The sequence below is a fragment of the Microcaecilia unicolor genome, chromosome 4 (assembly GCF_901765095.1).
Source record: "Microcaecilia unicolor chromosome 4, aMicUni1.1, whole genome shotgun sequence".
In the NCBI taxonomy this organism is placed as follows: Eukaryota; Metazoa; Chordata; class Amphibia; order Gymnophiona; family Siphonopidae; genus Microcaecilia; species Microcaecilia unicolor.
The window spans coordinates 7,111,305-7,127,396 of record NC_044034.1 but is presented as its reverse complement, the minus strand read 5'-3'; the positions used below and the strand labels follow the sequence as shown (position 1 = coordinate 7,127,396).

Here is a 16,092-nt window from a genome sequence, read left to right as displayed (position 1 = left end):
TCTTCTGAACAGGATTCCTTTATGTAGGGGATGATCTTCTCATTTATAAATAACTTTGTTGCGATTTTTTTGTTGTTGTTACATTTGTACCCCGCGCTTTCCCACTCATGGCAGGCTCAATGCGGCTTACATGGGGCAATGGAGGGTTAAGTGACTTGCCCAGAGTCACAAGGAGCTGCCTGTGCCTGAAGTGGGAATTGAACTCAGTTCCTCAGTTCCCCAGGACCAAAGTCCACCACCCTAACCACTAGGCCACTCATTGTTGAACTGCATAAGTGTGTTTATAAATTGGAACTAATAAACTAAACTGTTATGTGATTATCACTCAAGTATTTATACTAAATCATTCCTGGTCTAGTATTATTACGTAGTCTAATATTTAAAGCACAAAGCTGTGAATGAGGAAGAGGGAGGCGGTAGAGACAAACAGTGACGGGATTCAAAAAGGCATAGGATGAACACAGAGGATCTCGATTTAGAAAATGGATGGTATAAAAAGTGGTTGCACATATGCGGATGTGTGAGTGACGCTTGGATAGCGACTCAGGCTGTGAAGAACTGTGGCCAGGGCCGGGCAGACTTTCAGGCTCATTTTTAAAAGAGAAGGACGCCCATCTTTTGACAGAAATCGGAAGATGGGCGTCCTCACAGGGTCGCCCAAATCGGTATAATCGAAAGCCGATTTTGGGCGTCCCCAATTGCTTTCCGTCGTGGGGACGACCAAAGTTCCTGGCGGCGTGTCAGAGACATATTGAAGGCGGGACTTGGGCTTGCCTAACACATGGGCATCCTCGACCCATAATGGGGGGAAAAAAAGGGCGTCTCTGATGAGCACATGGACGACTTTACCTGGTCCTGTTTTTCTTACGACCAAGCCACCAAAAGGTGCCCGAACTGACCAGTTGACCACTGGAGAGAATCGGGGATCACCTCCCCTTACTCCCCCAGTGGTCACTAACCCTCTCCCACCCTCAATAAACATCTTTCAAAATATTTTGTGCCAGCCTCAGATGCCATACTTAGGTCCATCAGAGCAGTATGCAGGTCCCTGGAGCAGTTTTAGTAGGTGTAGTGCACTTCAGGCAGGCAGATCCAGGCCCATCCTCCCCACCTGTTACACTTGTGGTAAATGTGAGCCCTCCAAAACCCACCAGAAACTCACTATACCCACATCTAGGTGCCCCCCTTCACCCGTAAGGGCTATGGTAAGGGATCAATTTCTGAAGTCCACTGCAGTGCCCCCTAGGGTGCCCGGTTGGTGTCCTGGCATGTCAGGGGGACAAATGCTGGGTCTTCCCACGACCAAAGGGCTTGCATTTAGTCGTTTCTGAGATGGGCGTCCTTGGTTTCCATTATCGCCGAAAATCAGAAACAACCAAGTCTAGGGATGACCATCTCTAAGGACGACCTAAATGTCAAGATTTGGGCGTCTCCAACCGTATTATCGAAACTAAAGATGGACGTCCATCTTGTTTCGATAATCCTGGTTTCCCCACCCCTACACAGGGACGTTTTGCGAGGACGTCCTCAGCAAAACTTGGGTGACCCTTTCGATTATGCCCCTCTTTGTAGGTCTCTGTTCAGTATATGGCAGTCCAGTTTAGGATGGGCTGGAAAGAATTTCAACAGCAACTTCAGTAGCTGGAACTGAGGACAGTCCTGGGCAGACTTATATGGTCTGGGTCCTGCAAATGACAAGACAGATTTGAATAGGCTGGATTGGGCTTTGACGGCAACTTCAGTAGTTGGAACGTAAGGACAGGGCTGGGCGGACTTCCCAGAAACGCCAAAGAGAGACCATGATCAAGTATGTAATATCTCGTTCATTGTTGATTTAATCATGAATGCGACTGTTGGACAGACTGGATGGACTGTTCAGGTCTTTATCTGCCATCATTTACTACTAGTAAAAAAAGCCCCGTTTCTGATGCAAATGAAACGGGGGCTAGCAATGTTTTCTTCTGTGTGCATGTGGCAGTGTGTGTGTCCCTGCCCTCTGGCCTCTCTCCCCTCCCCCCTCTGAGTCCTTCACTGTTACAGAGCCAACGATTTGATTTCGTGCTCTGCTGTTTTCCTTCACTGACTGTGTTACAGAGAGGGCGGGGCAGACACTCATAGGGAAACCGGATATCTCGCCCCCTTCACACTTCCGGCTGGAGGCTTCATAGAACGTTGGTGTTGTTTTTTATATAGAGAGATGTTACTATAGGGCTGATTTTCAAAGCATTTAGAATACGCCTCCATGTTACTATGACCCAAGAACTTCAATGTAAGTCAAGTAAAATCTCTATACATTATGAGGTGTATTTTCAAAGCACTTAGTTACATAGTAACCTGTGCAACTTTGTAAATCTCAGTACTTTGAAAATGAGCCCTAGTTTCTCACTACAGTGTGTACAAAGGTAGAATATGAAACTAGATTTCTTAACACCAGGTTGAAGTAAATACTGCATGCCATATTCATTGTCTGTTACTGAGTGGCTGGTTGTTTTTCTTCCTTGTAGCCAAACTTTAATACGAACTTTGAAGACAGAAATGCATTTGTCACAGGCATTGCCAGATACATTGAACAAGCCACTGTTCATTCTAGCATGGTAAGAAAACTTTTAACAAAAAATTTTAAATCCATTTTTAGTGTGTTTACTTCAATTGATCTTTACGTATTTGATTTTGTGAAGAATTTTAAGATTTAAGGTAGTCAAGCTCAGAGGAAAAGCAATTGTTTATAATATAGTTAGGAATTAATTATTGTGGTTGCCATGTCAATATACCACTACTACGACTTGTGTCTATTTACGAAAGTCCTATTTTCCATAGCTTCCCACAAATCAATCCAGAGACTGGTGGGTTATGACCCTCTGCCAGCAGGTGGAGAGAGAGAGAACTTCTGAGGCTCACTATATGTGGTCATACACAGCCACCCAAACCTCAGTATTCTCTCTATCTAGCAGGTGGAGGGTCATAACTCTGGTGTCTGGGCTCCTCACCCGTTCCCTCGGGACAAGTTGAGCCTTCTTTAGGGGGTTGAGAGCTCTCTTCTTGGTGAGCAGGGTACACCTGGTGGTGCCAGGTACCTACCTCCCCCCATAGCCCTTTTGGGACCCCTTCTACAGCCACACGAGGATCAGATCTTCGTTAAAAAAAATAAAAAAAATCCTCCACAGCGCTCTCAGCAGCAGGATTTCGTTTCCGCCAGTGGCGGTGGTGAGCGTGTGGGGAAGGGATCCGTGGGGTGCGCTGGCGGCTCCCTCTGAAATAGTGAAGCGCTGCTCTCAGTGTGGGAGCCGGAGAGCAGCGTTGGGGGTTTTTGTTGCGTGTCCTTGCGAGGCCATGGAGAGAAAATGTCCAGCCGACTTCGGGAGCCGCACGGAGTCTGGGGGGTGCTTGGCTTCGGAGTCGTCGGCCTGCTGCAGTGCTGCATTGGCGGTTTCGGGGGGAGAAGGTTTTTGGCGCCTTTTCTGCCCAGGACTCTTCGGGGACGGTGTGCGCGTCAGCGGATGCGGTTTTTTCTGGTAGAGACAACAATTTTGTTTAAATTTCTTTGTATTCTTTTTAAAATATTGACTGCAGAAGTGTGTCTTTACATGTATGGTCCTTGTATTTTACCAATATCAAGGTTGGGAAAGAGAAATTTGAGGATTTAATTATGATAAAATGGATCTGCATTTTTCCATATATTCTAATTTTAACATTGCACGTATACATAAACTAGAGAAAACCAGACCAATAGATGAACAGGATGACTGGAGTAAAATATTTTCTGATATTTGTTTCACAGTACAGTAGGTTGCTGGGGTTGTTAATGGGGAAGAGGGGAGTATAAGGGGTGAATTCTACAAATACTGGATATATGGATGAGTTTTGGGTTTAATTTCTATCAAAACATCTAAAGATAAGTTCGAATTCAGGTACAGTAGGCAAGGGCCCTGCTTGCTTGAAGGCATATGATCTGATTTGGTATGTGAAGGCAGTGGAGGGTGAAGTGATTTGCCCAAGGTCACGAGAATTAGAAGAAGCATGCTTTCCACCTGGCCTCCCTGGCGCTCTCCTTGGTGCTGAAATCGCTATGCTATTTCTTCACTTCTAACTTTGACCCTCTTTTGTAACGTGACATAATCTAACACTTATAGACTGCTTTCTCTCCCAGTGGGTCCAGTTAATACTGTGCAGTACAGGAATATGTGGGGCTGAGACCTGTTTGCAAAAAAACAAAACAAAAAAAATAAACCAACTTTGCTTTTCATAATTAAAGTAAAACTAAACAGCTTAATTATTTAATTGTAGAATGAGATGCTGGAAGAAGGCCAAGAATATGCTGTTATGCTGTACACGTGGAGAAGCTGTTCAAGGGCGATTCCTCAGGTAAAATCTGTAAATGGCTTTGTCACAGAATATTGGTCTGTTAATATTCTGTAAGGTTAGGTGCTTGGGGGGGGGGGGGGGGGGGGGGGGGGTTGTGAAGAGATGCTGTTTGGCAGTCAGGTTTAAGGACCACAAAGCTACCGTACATATTCTAATATAAACCCATCCGCATATAAACAGAGAACATTTTCTCCCTGAAATAAAAGGGGGGGGGGAGGGGAATGTTAATATAAACCAACGATTTATATTCAAGTACCAGTAATCTGGCTCCTTCCTTCCCTCCCCCGAGGCATCCGGCATTCCTGCTGTGGTGTCCTGCCGTGGCCAGCTCCACCCCCAGCCCCCCCCCCCAACTGGAAATGCTCACTCCCTCCTTGTAAATAGAACCCCCCCCCCCAACCAGACTCACCATAGGCCCCCTCCTTGGTTCTACCTTACAGCCCTGGTGGTGAGCTGGGGCAGGAGCGATCCTCTTACGCTCATGCCCGTTCAGTCTCCGAAGTGAATATGGCTGCTGAGAGTTCCCGTGGCAGTCTCGTGGCGGTCATTTTTACTGCAGAAACTGCATGGAGGATCGCTCCTGCCCCAGCTCACCACTAGACCAGGGGCATAGCCAGACTTCGGCGGGAGGTGGGTCCAGAGCCCGAGGTGAGGGGTGCTGTGGAGAAGATAAGGAGATGGTTTTAGAGTCCCTAAATTTTTATAGAGTCTATGTAGGTTTCTCAGGCTGATCTTATAATTGGAGCAGGAACACCCAGACACAGTCAGGAGGGTCTGCAGGGCACTCCTGAGATATGAAGAGAGTGATAATAGCCTGGCAAGAAGGACAGTGGATGATGTCACCCTTTTTGATGGGGTCATTGAATCCTGTGTGTTCAAGGAGGATGTCTCACTCCCTCCTGCCTTCCCACAGATGAACAAGGGTAGTGCACCCTGGGCAGCAGACTCTCATTGTGTTTGACTTGCTGCTAGTGTTTTATATTGAAAACTTGTTTGTATGTGTGATTTAATTTTTTTTTAAATCCCACTAGGTCAAATGTAATGAACAGCCGAACCGGGTGGAAATTTATGAGAAGACAGTGGAGGTCCTGGAACCAGAGGTTACAAAGCTGATGAATTTCATGTACTTCCAGGTACTGCTTATAAAATTGTCATTTAAGACCTATTAAATGCTTCCTGGTATAACCGTTGGGGCAATTCTGTAACTGTGCACCAAATTTAGATGCCCAGATGCAGCTTTCTGAGCGTGACTTCTAAAACCACATCTGCGGGCCAGGATTTCATTAGAGAATACTAGAGCGCAGGTTGACAGTTATGTGCCTGCGGTTGGCACCCCTTACGCCATGTCAATAGAAGGTGAAAATGCACGCTCCTAAATGTGGAGCTTTTGTATTCTGTAAGTTGAGTGTGTTAACTGGGAGCCCTGCCCATACTGCTCACACGTGTAAGTCTTCTCGGGAGATTGGGCATCACGGGGACACTTACCCCTAGAAGTGTTAGTATTATGTAATTTTAGCAAGCAAGTGGTGCTTCCGTTTAGGTGCTAAAGTTATAAAATGAGAGGGATTTTGAAGGTATGAATGTTCCCAAAGCAGCCGTGCATTCTAGAGACATATCCAGGTAAGTTATTAATGCAGACAGGTGGACAATAAAATAAATACCTGGGGTCTTGCAGAGCTGGAAGTAGGGATATGGATGTAAAAGCGCAGGGGATGTTTTAGTCCATAGCAGGTCTGGTCTTTGTTAGGGATCAGAAACGCAGCAGATAATTTTTTTTTATTATATCTGTCTATAAGATATGAATGGCAGCTAAAATGGAGCCAGTGCCCATGGGAAGAAATCTGACAGCTGTGATTGGGGGTGGGGTGGAGGCAGCGATTAGCAGCAGATGCAGGGCAAATGCAGACATGACAAGCTGCAACTTGCTGGAAACAGAGGGAGCAGTGCTGGGGTGGCAAAGAGGGGCCCCGATGCTGTAATGGTGCTAGATTGCAAGGGTAAGAGAAAATCCGCTGGCAAGCGGAGAACTCAAACGCCCCACGGTAAAGACAACAGAGAACAGAAAGTGGGAGAGCGACCAAGGATATCAGAGACTGGAGGATGTTCTTAAAATGAAAGTTTATTAAGAGTTTCGAAGACTCGACACAACGTCGTGTTTCGGCCGTCAGGCCTGCATCAGGAGTCTGCTGTGCAGGGTGGTTCAGAAAAATGACGATGGGAGATTCTTTGAAGATGTCACAACAGTCTCTTACACAAAAGATGACTGGATAATGATGTAATTGATTCTTCAACAGTGGTATAATTGAAAGATCTTTCAATTATCTAGCAGCGCGTGCAGCGGTTCGACAAGACCACGCGATTATCTTCCAAACAGTCTTTTTCAAGACTATTATACCACTGTTGAAGAATCAATTACATCATTATCCAGTCATCTTTTGTGTAAGAGACTGTTGTGACATCTTCAAAGAATCTCCCATCGTCATTTTTCTGAACCACCCTGCACAGCAGACTCCTGATGCAGGCCTGACGTCCGAAACACGACGTTGTGTCGAGTCTTCGAAACTCTTAATAAACTTTCATTTTAAGAACATCCTCCAGTTTCTGATATCCTTGGTCGCTCTCCCACTTTCTGTTCTCTGCTAGGTTGCAAGGGACCATGCAGGTATTCCCTGTGGCTTGGAGGTGCAAGCGTGACTCTGAATGTTGCTGTGGTGTATTGGGGAGAGGTGTGAGATCTGTTTTGTGAGTCCTGATATTTTATTTAAAGAGTCCATACCCAAGGAGAGCCCAAAAAGAGCTTTGTGGGGGAGGGGGTATGACAGAATGTGCAGCATTAAAACGGACAATACCTGTAGAAGGGCTGGGGTCGAGGGGGGGGGGGAATAACATTGTTGAGAGCAGAGTAGTTTGTTGGGAGTATGTGTTGAGTGTATAAATGGACATGAATAGTTTTGGAAATAAAAAGTGGATTTGATCTTGTTTTGTGGCATACCCAGCGTAATTCCCTTTAAGCCTCATTTATAGCTGCATAGATGTTGATTTGTTGGAGTATGTGGCGAGTGTATGAGTGGGGGGACACAGTTTTGGAATGAAAAAGTGGCTTTGAACTGGTTTTGTTTCGTGCCCAGCGTAATTCCCTTTAAGCCTCGTTCATTGGTTCATAGATGCTGATTTGGAATCTTGGTGCCCAAATGCCATTCAAGTCGACTTGTAGCCAGTTTCTTATCTTAATTTTAATGGCCTTGAGCTGAGCCCCTTTCACAGTTAGTAGAAGATACAGTTTACTGTTCCTGTTGGCTGTGTAAAGCTAATCGTATATTCTCGTGTATAAAGTTAAGAAATTTTGACTCAAAAATGCCTTTATAAAAAGAAGCATGCAACACCATGGTGGAGTATATAATTTAATTCTGTAAGAAATAAATCTCTTAAAATACCAATAACATATCACAAAGATAGTGCAACATTTTTAGGGGTCCTTTTACCAAGCTGCGGTAAAAATGGCCCTATGGTAGTGGTGGGGGGCCGTTTTTGCTGAACACCAGGGCCCTTTTTACCACAGCGGGTTAAAACCCCTAAAAAAATGACTAAAATGTGCCCCCTCACCTCGGGCTCTGGACCCCCCATCATGCCAAAGTCTGGCTACGCCCCCGATACGTGCATTAGTGTACCCTTACCTGTGAAAGTATTCTGTTCATTGACTTAAAGCGGGTGCCCAGTTATAGAGTTGCCCTTTATATGTTCAGTGTTAGAAATATTGAAACCTACAGTAAAGATAAGTAAACTGCAGACTCTAGATTTGTGGCCTAACTGTGGGAATGGCCATGGAGGGGTGGAACAGGTCTTTGTCTTATAGCAGCTGCCTCTGATTAGGACTTCCATGGTTGAGAGAAGATGTTCCTGTTGGCTGTGTGAAGGTTTCCATGCCTCCTCCATCCTTGCAGCTCCTGCTTTTCCCCAAATCATTTCCACTATTAAATTTTGTTCCAGTTTATTTTTAGATCTGTCATAGCTTAATGATGATCTGTTGTCCGTCCCAGAGAACTGCCACTGAACGGTTCTGCGCTGAAGTGAGACGTTTATGCCATGCAGAGAGAAGGAAGGACTTTGTTTCTGAAGCCTACCTGCTTACTCTGGGAAAGTTTATCAACATGTTCGCAGTATTAGATGAGCTGAAGAATATGAAGTGCAGTGTGAAAAACGACCACTCCGCATACAAGCGGTGAGTTACTTCTATACAAAACGAAATCATCTGGCATTGTGTTTTAGTGCAATACCGCTCAGATGGAGGCAGGAGCTTTCCAACTTTGCAGCAAGCTTGTTATTCCTTCTAATGCAATGGAAGTTGGAAAGAATTATACAAATGTGCTTGAGAATGTCAGTCTCTTCTCTGGAAATGCAGTGGCGTTCCTAGGGTGGCTGACACCCGGGGCGGATCGCCGATGCGACCCCCCCCCCCCCCCGGGTGCATTTTTACGTGCTGGGGGGGGGGCCGCGCGCCTTTCAGCTTCGCTTATTCCATGCTCCCTCTGCCCCGAAACAGGAAGTAACCTGTTCCCGGCCAGAGGGAGCACGGAACGAGCAGACAGGCGCGCGGTGTGCACCCGGGGCGGACGGCCCCCCCCTTGGTACGCCACTGTGGAAATGTAACAAAATGGGGATGACATGGGGAAAAACTGGTAAAAAGACACATTAAGTTCAAAAATGAGCCAAATTAGACCAAGGGTTTGAGAAAAATAAGCCCCATGCCCCCCCCCCCCCCCCCCGACAACTGCCTCACCACCTTGCAAATTGTTTTCATGTTAAACTACCCCCAAGTCTCCCATCACCCTGTAACTTTCCACCCCCAAAACCTAGCCCCAGATGTACTAACAAAAACACACACACACACACCAGGATTTCAAATCATTTTCTAAGATGTGCCAGATATATATTTAATTTTCTTTGCACTGTGAATTTTATCTGTTGACAGAGCAGGGGGCAACCAGGAATATACCTGGGGTCCAAAATTTTACAGATGATCTAAGGAAGTTAGGATTGACAACTGTCTGGCTTTTTTCAGGTTTCTACTGATTTTTTTTTTTTTTTTACATTCATGTCTGTAAAGCGCATAGAAGGGTATTTGGCTTCAGTCACAACGCGGATTCAGTAGTAGTTATCCTATGTTGACCAATACCAAAACAGAGAAGAACTCTCCTCCGCACAGATGAAGACAACCAAACACAGCAAAGACAATGAATTCACACTATACCGTTGATCAAAGTGTCAAGAATCTCTTGACAAGTGAAGACTCCACATGAATCATGTTTTGGCCATACGGCCTTCATCGGGAGTCTTGAGTGTAAACCAACTGTATTTCTTTGGGAGCTCTATGGTGCTTTCAAGAATCAACATTATATAAGCACATCAGGCATATACTGCATAGTGAACTGGAAGCAAAACTGCTAGGATGAAGCACCCGTTTATATTTCTGTTCTTTTGCGTCGTTATATGCCAATTCGTGAGTTGCATTGCTCTTACCTGCTCTACCACAACTTAGATTGGAGAGCTCAAGCTTCAGCTTTTTCTGATTTGGGGCCTCATTTATTGAACTTGTTTCCTCTTGTATTCCGTCGGGAACATTCATTGAAGAAATTCAAGATTTTGCTTAAGACATAAAGTGGAGGCGGGTGAGGTTGACTGAATCCAATTCAGTAATATGCATTTCTTTGCGAGTAGACAAGCTTTACACACAAACATATCCTGTGCAGAGAAGGGCGACAAAAATGATAAAGGGGTTGGGATGACTTCCCTATGAGGAAAGGCTAAAGCGACTAGGGCTCTTCAGCTTGGAGAAAAGGCGGCTGAGGGGAGATATGATAGAGGTCTATAAAATAATGAGTGAAGTTGAATGGGTAGATGTGAAGCGATTGTTCACGCTTTCCAAAAATACTAGGACTAGGGGGCATGCGATGACGCTACAATGTAGTAAATTTAAAACAAATCGGAGAAAAGTTTTCTTCACTCAATGTGTAATTAAACTCTGGAATTCGTTGCCAGAGAATGTGGTAAAGGCGGTTAGCTTAGTGGAGTTTTAAAAAAGTTACCATTATTAAATGGACTTGGGGAAAGTCCACTATTTCTGGGATAAGCAGTATAGTACATAAGTAATGCCATACTGGGAAAAGACCAAGGGTTCATCGAGCCCAGCATCCTGTCCACGACAGCGGCCAATCCAGGCCAAGGGCACCTGGCAAGCTTCCCAAACGTACAAACAATTCTATACATGTTATTCCTGGAATTGTGGATTTTTCCCAAGTCCATTTAGTAGTGGTTTATGGACTTGTCCTTTAGGAAACCGTCTAACCCCCTTTTAAACTCTGCTAAGCTAACTGCCTTCACCACGTTCTCTGGCAATGAATTCCAGAGTTTAATTATGCGTTGGGTGAAGAAACATTTTCTCCGATCTGTTTTAAATTTGTTACACTGTAGTTTCATCGCATGCCCCCTAGTCCTAGTATTTTTGGAAAGCGTGAACAGACGCTTCATATCCACCTGTTCCACTCCACTCTTTATTTTATATACCTCTATCATGTCTCCCCTCAGCCGTCTCTTCTCCAAGCTGAATAGCCCTAACCTTCTTAATCTTTCTTCATAGGGAAGTCGTCCCATCCCCGCTATCATTTTAGTCGCCCTTCGCTGCACCTTTTCCAATTCTACTATATCTTTCTTGAGATGCGGCGACCAGAATTGAACACAATACTCAAGGTGCGGTCACACCATGAAGCGATACAATGGCATTATAACATTCTCACACCTGTTTTCCATACCTTTCCTAATAATACCCAACATTCTATTCGCTTTTCTAGCCGCAGCAGCACACTGAGCAGAAGGTTTCAATGTATTATCGACGACGACACCCAGATCCCTTTCTTGGTCCGTAACGCCTAACGTGGAACCTTGCATGACGTAGCTATAATTCAGGTTCTTTTTTCCCACATGCATCACCTTGCACTTGCTCACATTAAACGTTATCTGCCATTTAGCCGCCCAGTCTCCCAGTCTCGTAAGGTCCTTCTGTAATTTTTCACAATCCTGTCGCGAGTTAACGACTTTGAATAACTTTGTGTCATCAGCAAATTTAATTACCTCACTAGTTACTCCCATCTCTAAATCATTTATAAATACATTAAAAAGCAGCGGTCCTAGCACAGACCCCTGAGGAACCCCACTAACTACCCTTCTCCATTGTGAATACTGCCCATTTAACCCCACTCTCTGTAGCAGTCTACCCCCAACGCTTCCACTGGTGAGGGTTGCGTCCCCGTCGAATCCTCCAATCCGCTTCTTTTAGGGTGAAGAATCAACGCTAACCCTACATCAGGTTGCGGGACAGGAGGGGTTGCTGGCCACGCTGGGCTGAGCGAAGATACGCTCTCCAATCCGGGAATCTTCCCTGTTCAGGAAGCAGAAATGCCTGATATCAGGGAAGGAGTAACAAAGGCTGTTATGGAGGTTTGTCGAGAGAGAGGAGACTCTGGCTTTGGGAGGGGGAAGTCCCTTCAGCTTGCCCTTTCTCTTCAGCATTCTCAGAATCAGATAAGAAAGAAACTATTCAACAGTAATGAAAAACAGGAGCGCTCTAAGCAGCCAGCCTATCATGCTGCCATCTTGGATCCTTTCCTGGCGACATACAGTATTTTTTTTTTAAATCAGCTTTTACCATTCATCCTGTTGACTACCAGTCTGAGCTCTGGCCTCTTTCTTTCTGACTGGAAACAAGCTGTACATTGTCCTTGTCTGAAAGATCCCAAGGTATATTCCTCAACTGCCCTATCTCTGACCTACTCTTTATTTCTAAAGCAGTTGAGAGTTTCACCACTGCTCAGCTTTTTTTTTTGTTTTGTTACAATTGTACCCCGCACTTTCCCACTCATGGCAGGCTCAATGCGGCTTACATATTGTATACAGGTACTTATTTGTACCTGGGGCAATGGAGGGTTAAGTGACTTGCTCAGAGTCACAAGGAGCTGCCTGTGCCTGAAGTGGGAATTTAACTCAGTTCCCCAGGACCAAAGTCCACCACCCTAACCAGTAGGCCACTCCTCCAGCTTTGACTTTCTAGATAAAATTGACGCCCTCCACCCCCACCAAACTGGATTTTGCCCTCATCCCTTCACTGAACAAAAGCTTCTTGGACCCACTAATTACATAAGATAAGCCTTAGATAGTGGTAGAGATGCTCTGCTTATCTCCCCTGACCTTCACTTTTACATTTGATCTCATTATCCATTCAAAACTCCTCCAAAGACTTACAGACTTGGTTGTCTCAGGGACAGTCCCATGATGGCTTTTCATCATACCTCATTGAACCAACTTTTCCTGTCCATTTGTCTCAGACCCTTTCTACATTCTGCTTCTTATTAGTCTCAATCCTCAGTCTTAATATATTTTTTGTCCTCATCCTTCCTAATTCAATCATTTGGCTTCAGTTTCTTCGTAACATCTGGATCCTTTCTCCCCTTGACCCACACTCTCCTTCCTCTATGATGCCTATTTCTGCTGCTATTGGCAAGATATCTGATTGGCTATATAAAAATGAGTTTAAATTTAACTCCATAAAATCTGAAGCTATCATCTACTTTTCCTCTAGTGTATACTCTCTTCCCTGTATACATGGCAGTCCGCTTCCTCTGAAAGATTCCGTGAAGATATTGAGAGTAATTCTTGATCGTGTACTGTTCATTCTCGAATCTCTGCTGTTGTCTGTAGAAGCTACTATTCAGCAGATATGCCCCCAGGGTTCTGTCCTTGGACCCCTCCTTTTCTCCATCTATACCTCTTCCCTTGGTACCCTGATTTCATCTCATGGCTTTCAATATCATCTTTATTCAGATGACTCTCAGATCTACATCTCCACCCCTGAAATCTCAACCGTAATCCAGGACAAAATTTCATCCTGTTTGTTTGACATTGCTGCTTGGATGTCTCAATGCCATCTGAAGCTAAACATGACTAAAACTGAACTTCTAATTTTTCCCCCTAAACCCACCTCCCCTCTTCCCTCATTCTCTACCTCTGTTAATGGCTCTCACATCCTCCCTGTCTCCTCGGCTCGTAACCTTGGAGTCATCTTTGATTCCTCTCTCTTCTTCTCTGCGCATATTCAACAGATCGCCAAAACCTGTCGCTTCTTTATCTACAACATTAGCAAAATTCTCCCCTTCCTTTCTAAATACGCTGCCAGAACCCTTATCCACACCCTTGTCACCTCTCGTTTGGACTATTGCAATTTACTTCTCACTGGTCTTCCACTCAGCCATCTCTCTCCTCTCCAATCTGTCCAAAATTCTGCAGCACGACTTATTTTCTGCCAGAATCGTTATACCCACACTAGCCCACTCCTCAAGTCACTTCACTGGCTTCCTGTCCGCTTCCGCATACAATTCAAACTTGTCTTACTGACCTTTAAATGCATCCATTCTGCAGCCCCCCATTACCTCTCCACTCTCATCTCTCCCTACATTCCTCCCCGTGAACTCCGCTCACTGGACAAATCTCTCTTGTCGTCCCCCTCCTCCTCCACTGCTAACTCCATACTTCGTTCCTTTTCCCTCGCGGCACCTTATGCCTGGATTAGGATTCCTGAGCCTGTACGTCTAGCTCCATCTCTACCTGTTTTCAAATCTGTGCTGAAAACCCACCTTTTCACCACTGCTTTTGGCTCCTAACTACTACTCAATTACCTCCCCTTGTTCCTTCTCACACAATACTTCCTTCGCCCTTAATTGTCTTGTCTGTCTGTGGGGGCCCACCTCTTTAACATTGCTTTTGACTCGTAACCACTCGCCTCCACCTACCCTCCTCTCCTCCTTCCTGTACACATTAATTGATTTGATTTGCTTACTTTATTTTTTGTCTGTTAGATTGTAAGCTCTTTGAGAAGGGACTGTCTTCTATGTGCAGCGCTGCGTATGCCTTGTAGCGCTATAGAAATGCTAAATAGTAGTAGTAAGCTCTATTGAGCAGGGACTGTCTCTCTATGTCAGGTGTTCAGCGCTGCGTGCGGCTCGTAGTGCTATACAAATGTTAATAATAATAATATGCTCAGTATGACCTCAGCTTGAAATCTCTTCACTTTGGATACTAGTTCTTGACCCAGATATCACCCTTCTTGACTACTGCAACATTTTAAATTATGGCCTACAGCAGACACAGAGCACAGTCGTCAGACTCATTTACAGTCTGAGGAAATTCAGTCATTTCACCCCTTACTTTTGGTTTGAACATTAGCTCCGTGTGTCCTACAGAATTACATTCAGAGTTATCATTTATCAGATCTTAGAATGTGGTTTGCCCTTCATTCCTTGCCTCCCTGCTTATTCTGTGTAAACAGCAAAGGATGCTTCTCTCTTCCCAACATCAGCCTTTGGTTATCCCGTCACACCGTTGGGTCTGCTTTGATGTCAGTAGGCATTCTTATTTTTGTGTAGTTGCACTGGCTCTCTGGAACAGTCTACTCATCTGTCTTAGAACTAGACCCTCCTTTAATAAATTCAAACACTTTCCTTCTTTTGCCAGGCTTTATATAGTATGCAATCATGTTATTTTCTTTTCCTTTTCTCATTATAAATAGGACCCTGATAATTAGGCAGTGACTGTGTCTTATTTGCGGTATATCAAAATAAAGTTCAACTTTCTAAAATGCCATTTTATGCCATTAAGCTGAAAGGAAAAAAAAGAAATTGAAACCAAGTAGAATCTTTACCACGTACAACATTGATAACCAGATGCATGCAAAATTGTCTTTGCGTGCTATTATACCTTGGCAAAGTGAAAACAAAATTCCAAAGCACAAAATAACCTTTTTAGAAGCACCTAATCTTAGAGACTAGAAAAAATATATCCTATATAATAATTCTCACCACCAACATTCTAATGCGATACTGCCTGTGTCCGTGGCTCCTGGAGTTGCTGAGCTAGGCTCCATAGCTAGGATGGCGTCACTAACAGCTGATTCCCAGGCAGGGGGAGCAGTAGGGAAACACTCCTCCCCCTGCCTGGGAATCAGCTGTCCACGTCACTGCCCCTGGAGTAAGACCCCGGAGGAGCGCAGTGACGTGACAGGCGAGAGGAGAAGCGGCTGCAGAGACTGCGTTGTAAGACTCGGGCATTTGCGAATGATTTGGGCTGGGTTTAAAAACATTTTTCGCTTCTTTTTGTAGTGGCCGCTGCTGCTCAACAGGGGAAGCAGCAGCAGCCAGACACTGTTATCACTGGCAGCAGCGGGTGGCGAGGGGGGGGGGGTTGATGCACCGGGGGGGGGGGGGGAGGGGAGGGTCACTGGACATGGGTAGCTGCAGGGGGAGAGGAGGGTCGCTGGACATGGATGGCTGGAGGCAGGGCAGGGGAGAGGAAGATGGGGAGGGGGTCCTGAGACCAGAGAGGTAGGGGTGGGGAGGGGGGGTGGGGGCTCACACTCACTCACTGTCTCTCACATACACACTCTGACACACTCCCTGTCTATCACACTCTGTCTGTCTGTCACACACACACAGTCTCACACACACAGACACACTTTGTCTCTCACACAAACACACACACACACGCTGTCTCTCTCTCATTCTCTCTATGACACACACACTCCATCTCTCACACACACTCTCTCAAACATACACACTCCGAGGAAAACCTTGCTAGCGCCTGTTTCATTTGTGTCAGAAACGGGCCTTTTTTACTAGTATATATATATAT

General features: G+C 45.2%; 1 protein-coding gene across 1 annotated transcript in view; it reads left to right on the top strand.

Annotated features, from left to right (window-relative positions):
- LOC115468266 (cytoplasmic FMR1-interacting protein 1) overlaps positions 1-16,092 on the top strand; it is a 129,621-nt gene that overhangs the window by 10,432 nt on the left and 103,097 nt on the right. Inside the window, exons 3-6 of the mRNA XM_030199840.1 lie at positions 2,505-2,594; positions 4,285-4,362; positions 5,394-5,495; positions 8,400-8,581. Coding sequence (XP_030055700.1) covers positions 2,505-2,594; positions 4,285-4,362; positions 5,394-5,495; positions 8,400-8,581 — 452 coding nt within the window. The remainder of the gene's footprint in view (positions 1-2,504; positions 2,595-4,284; positions 4,363-5,393; positions 5,496-8,399; positions 8,582-16,092) is intronic.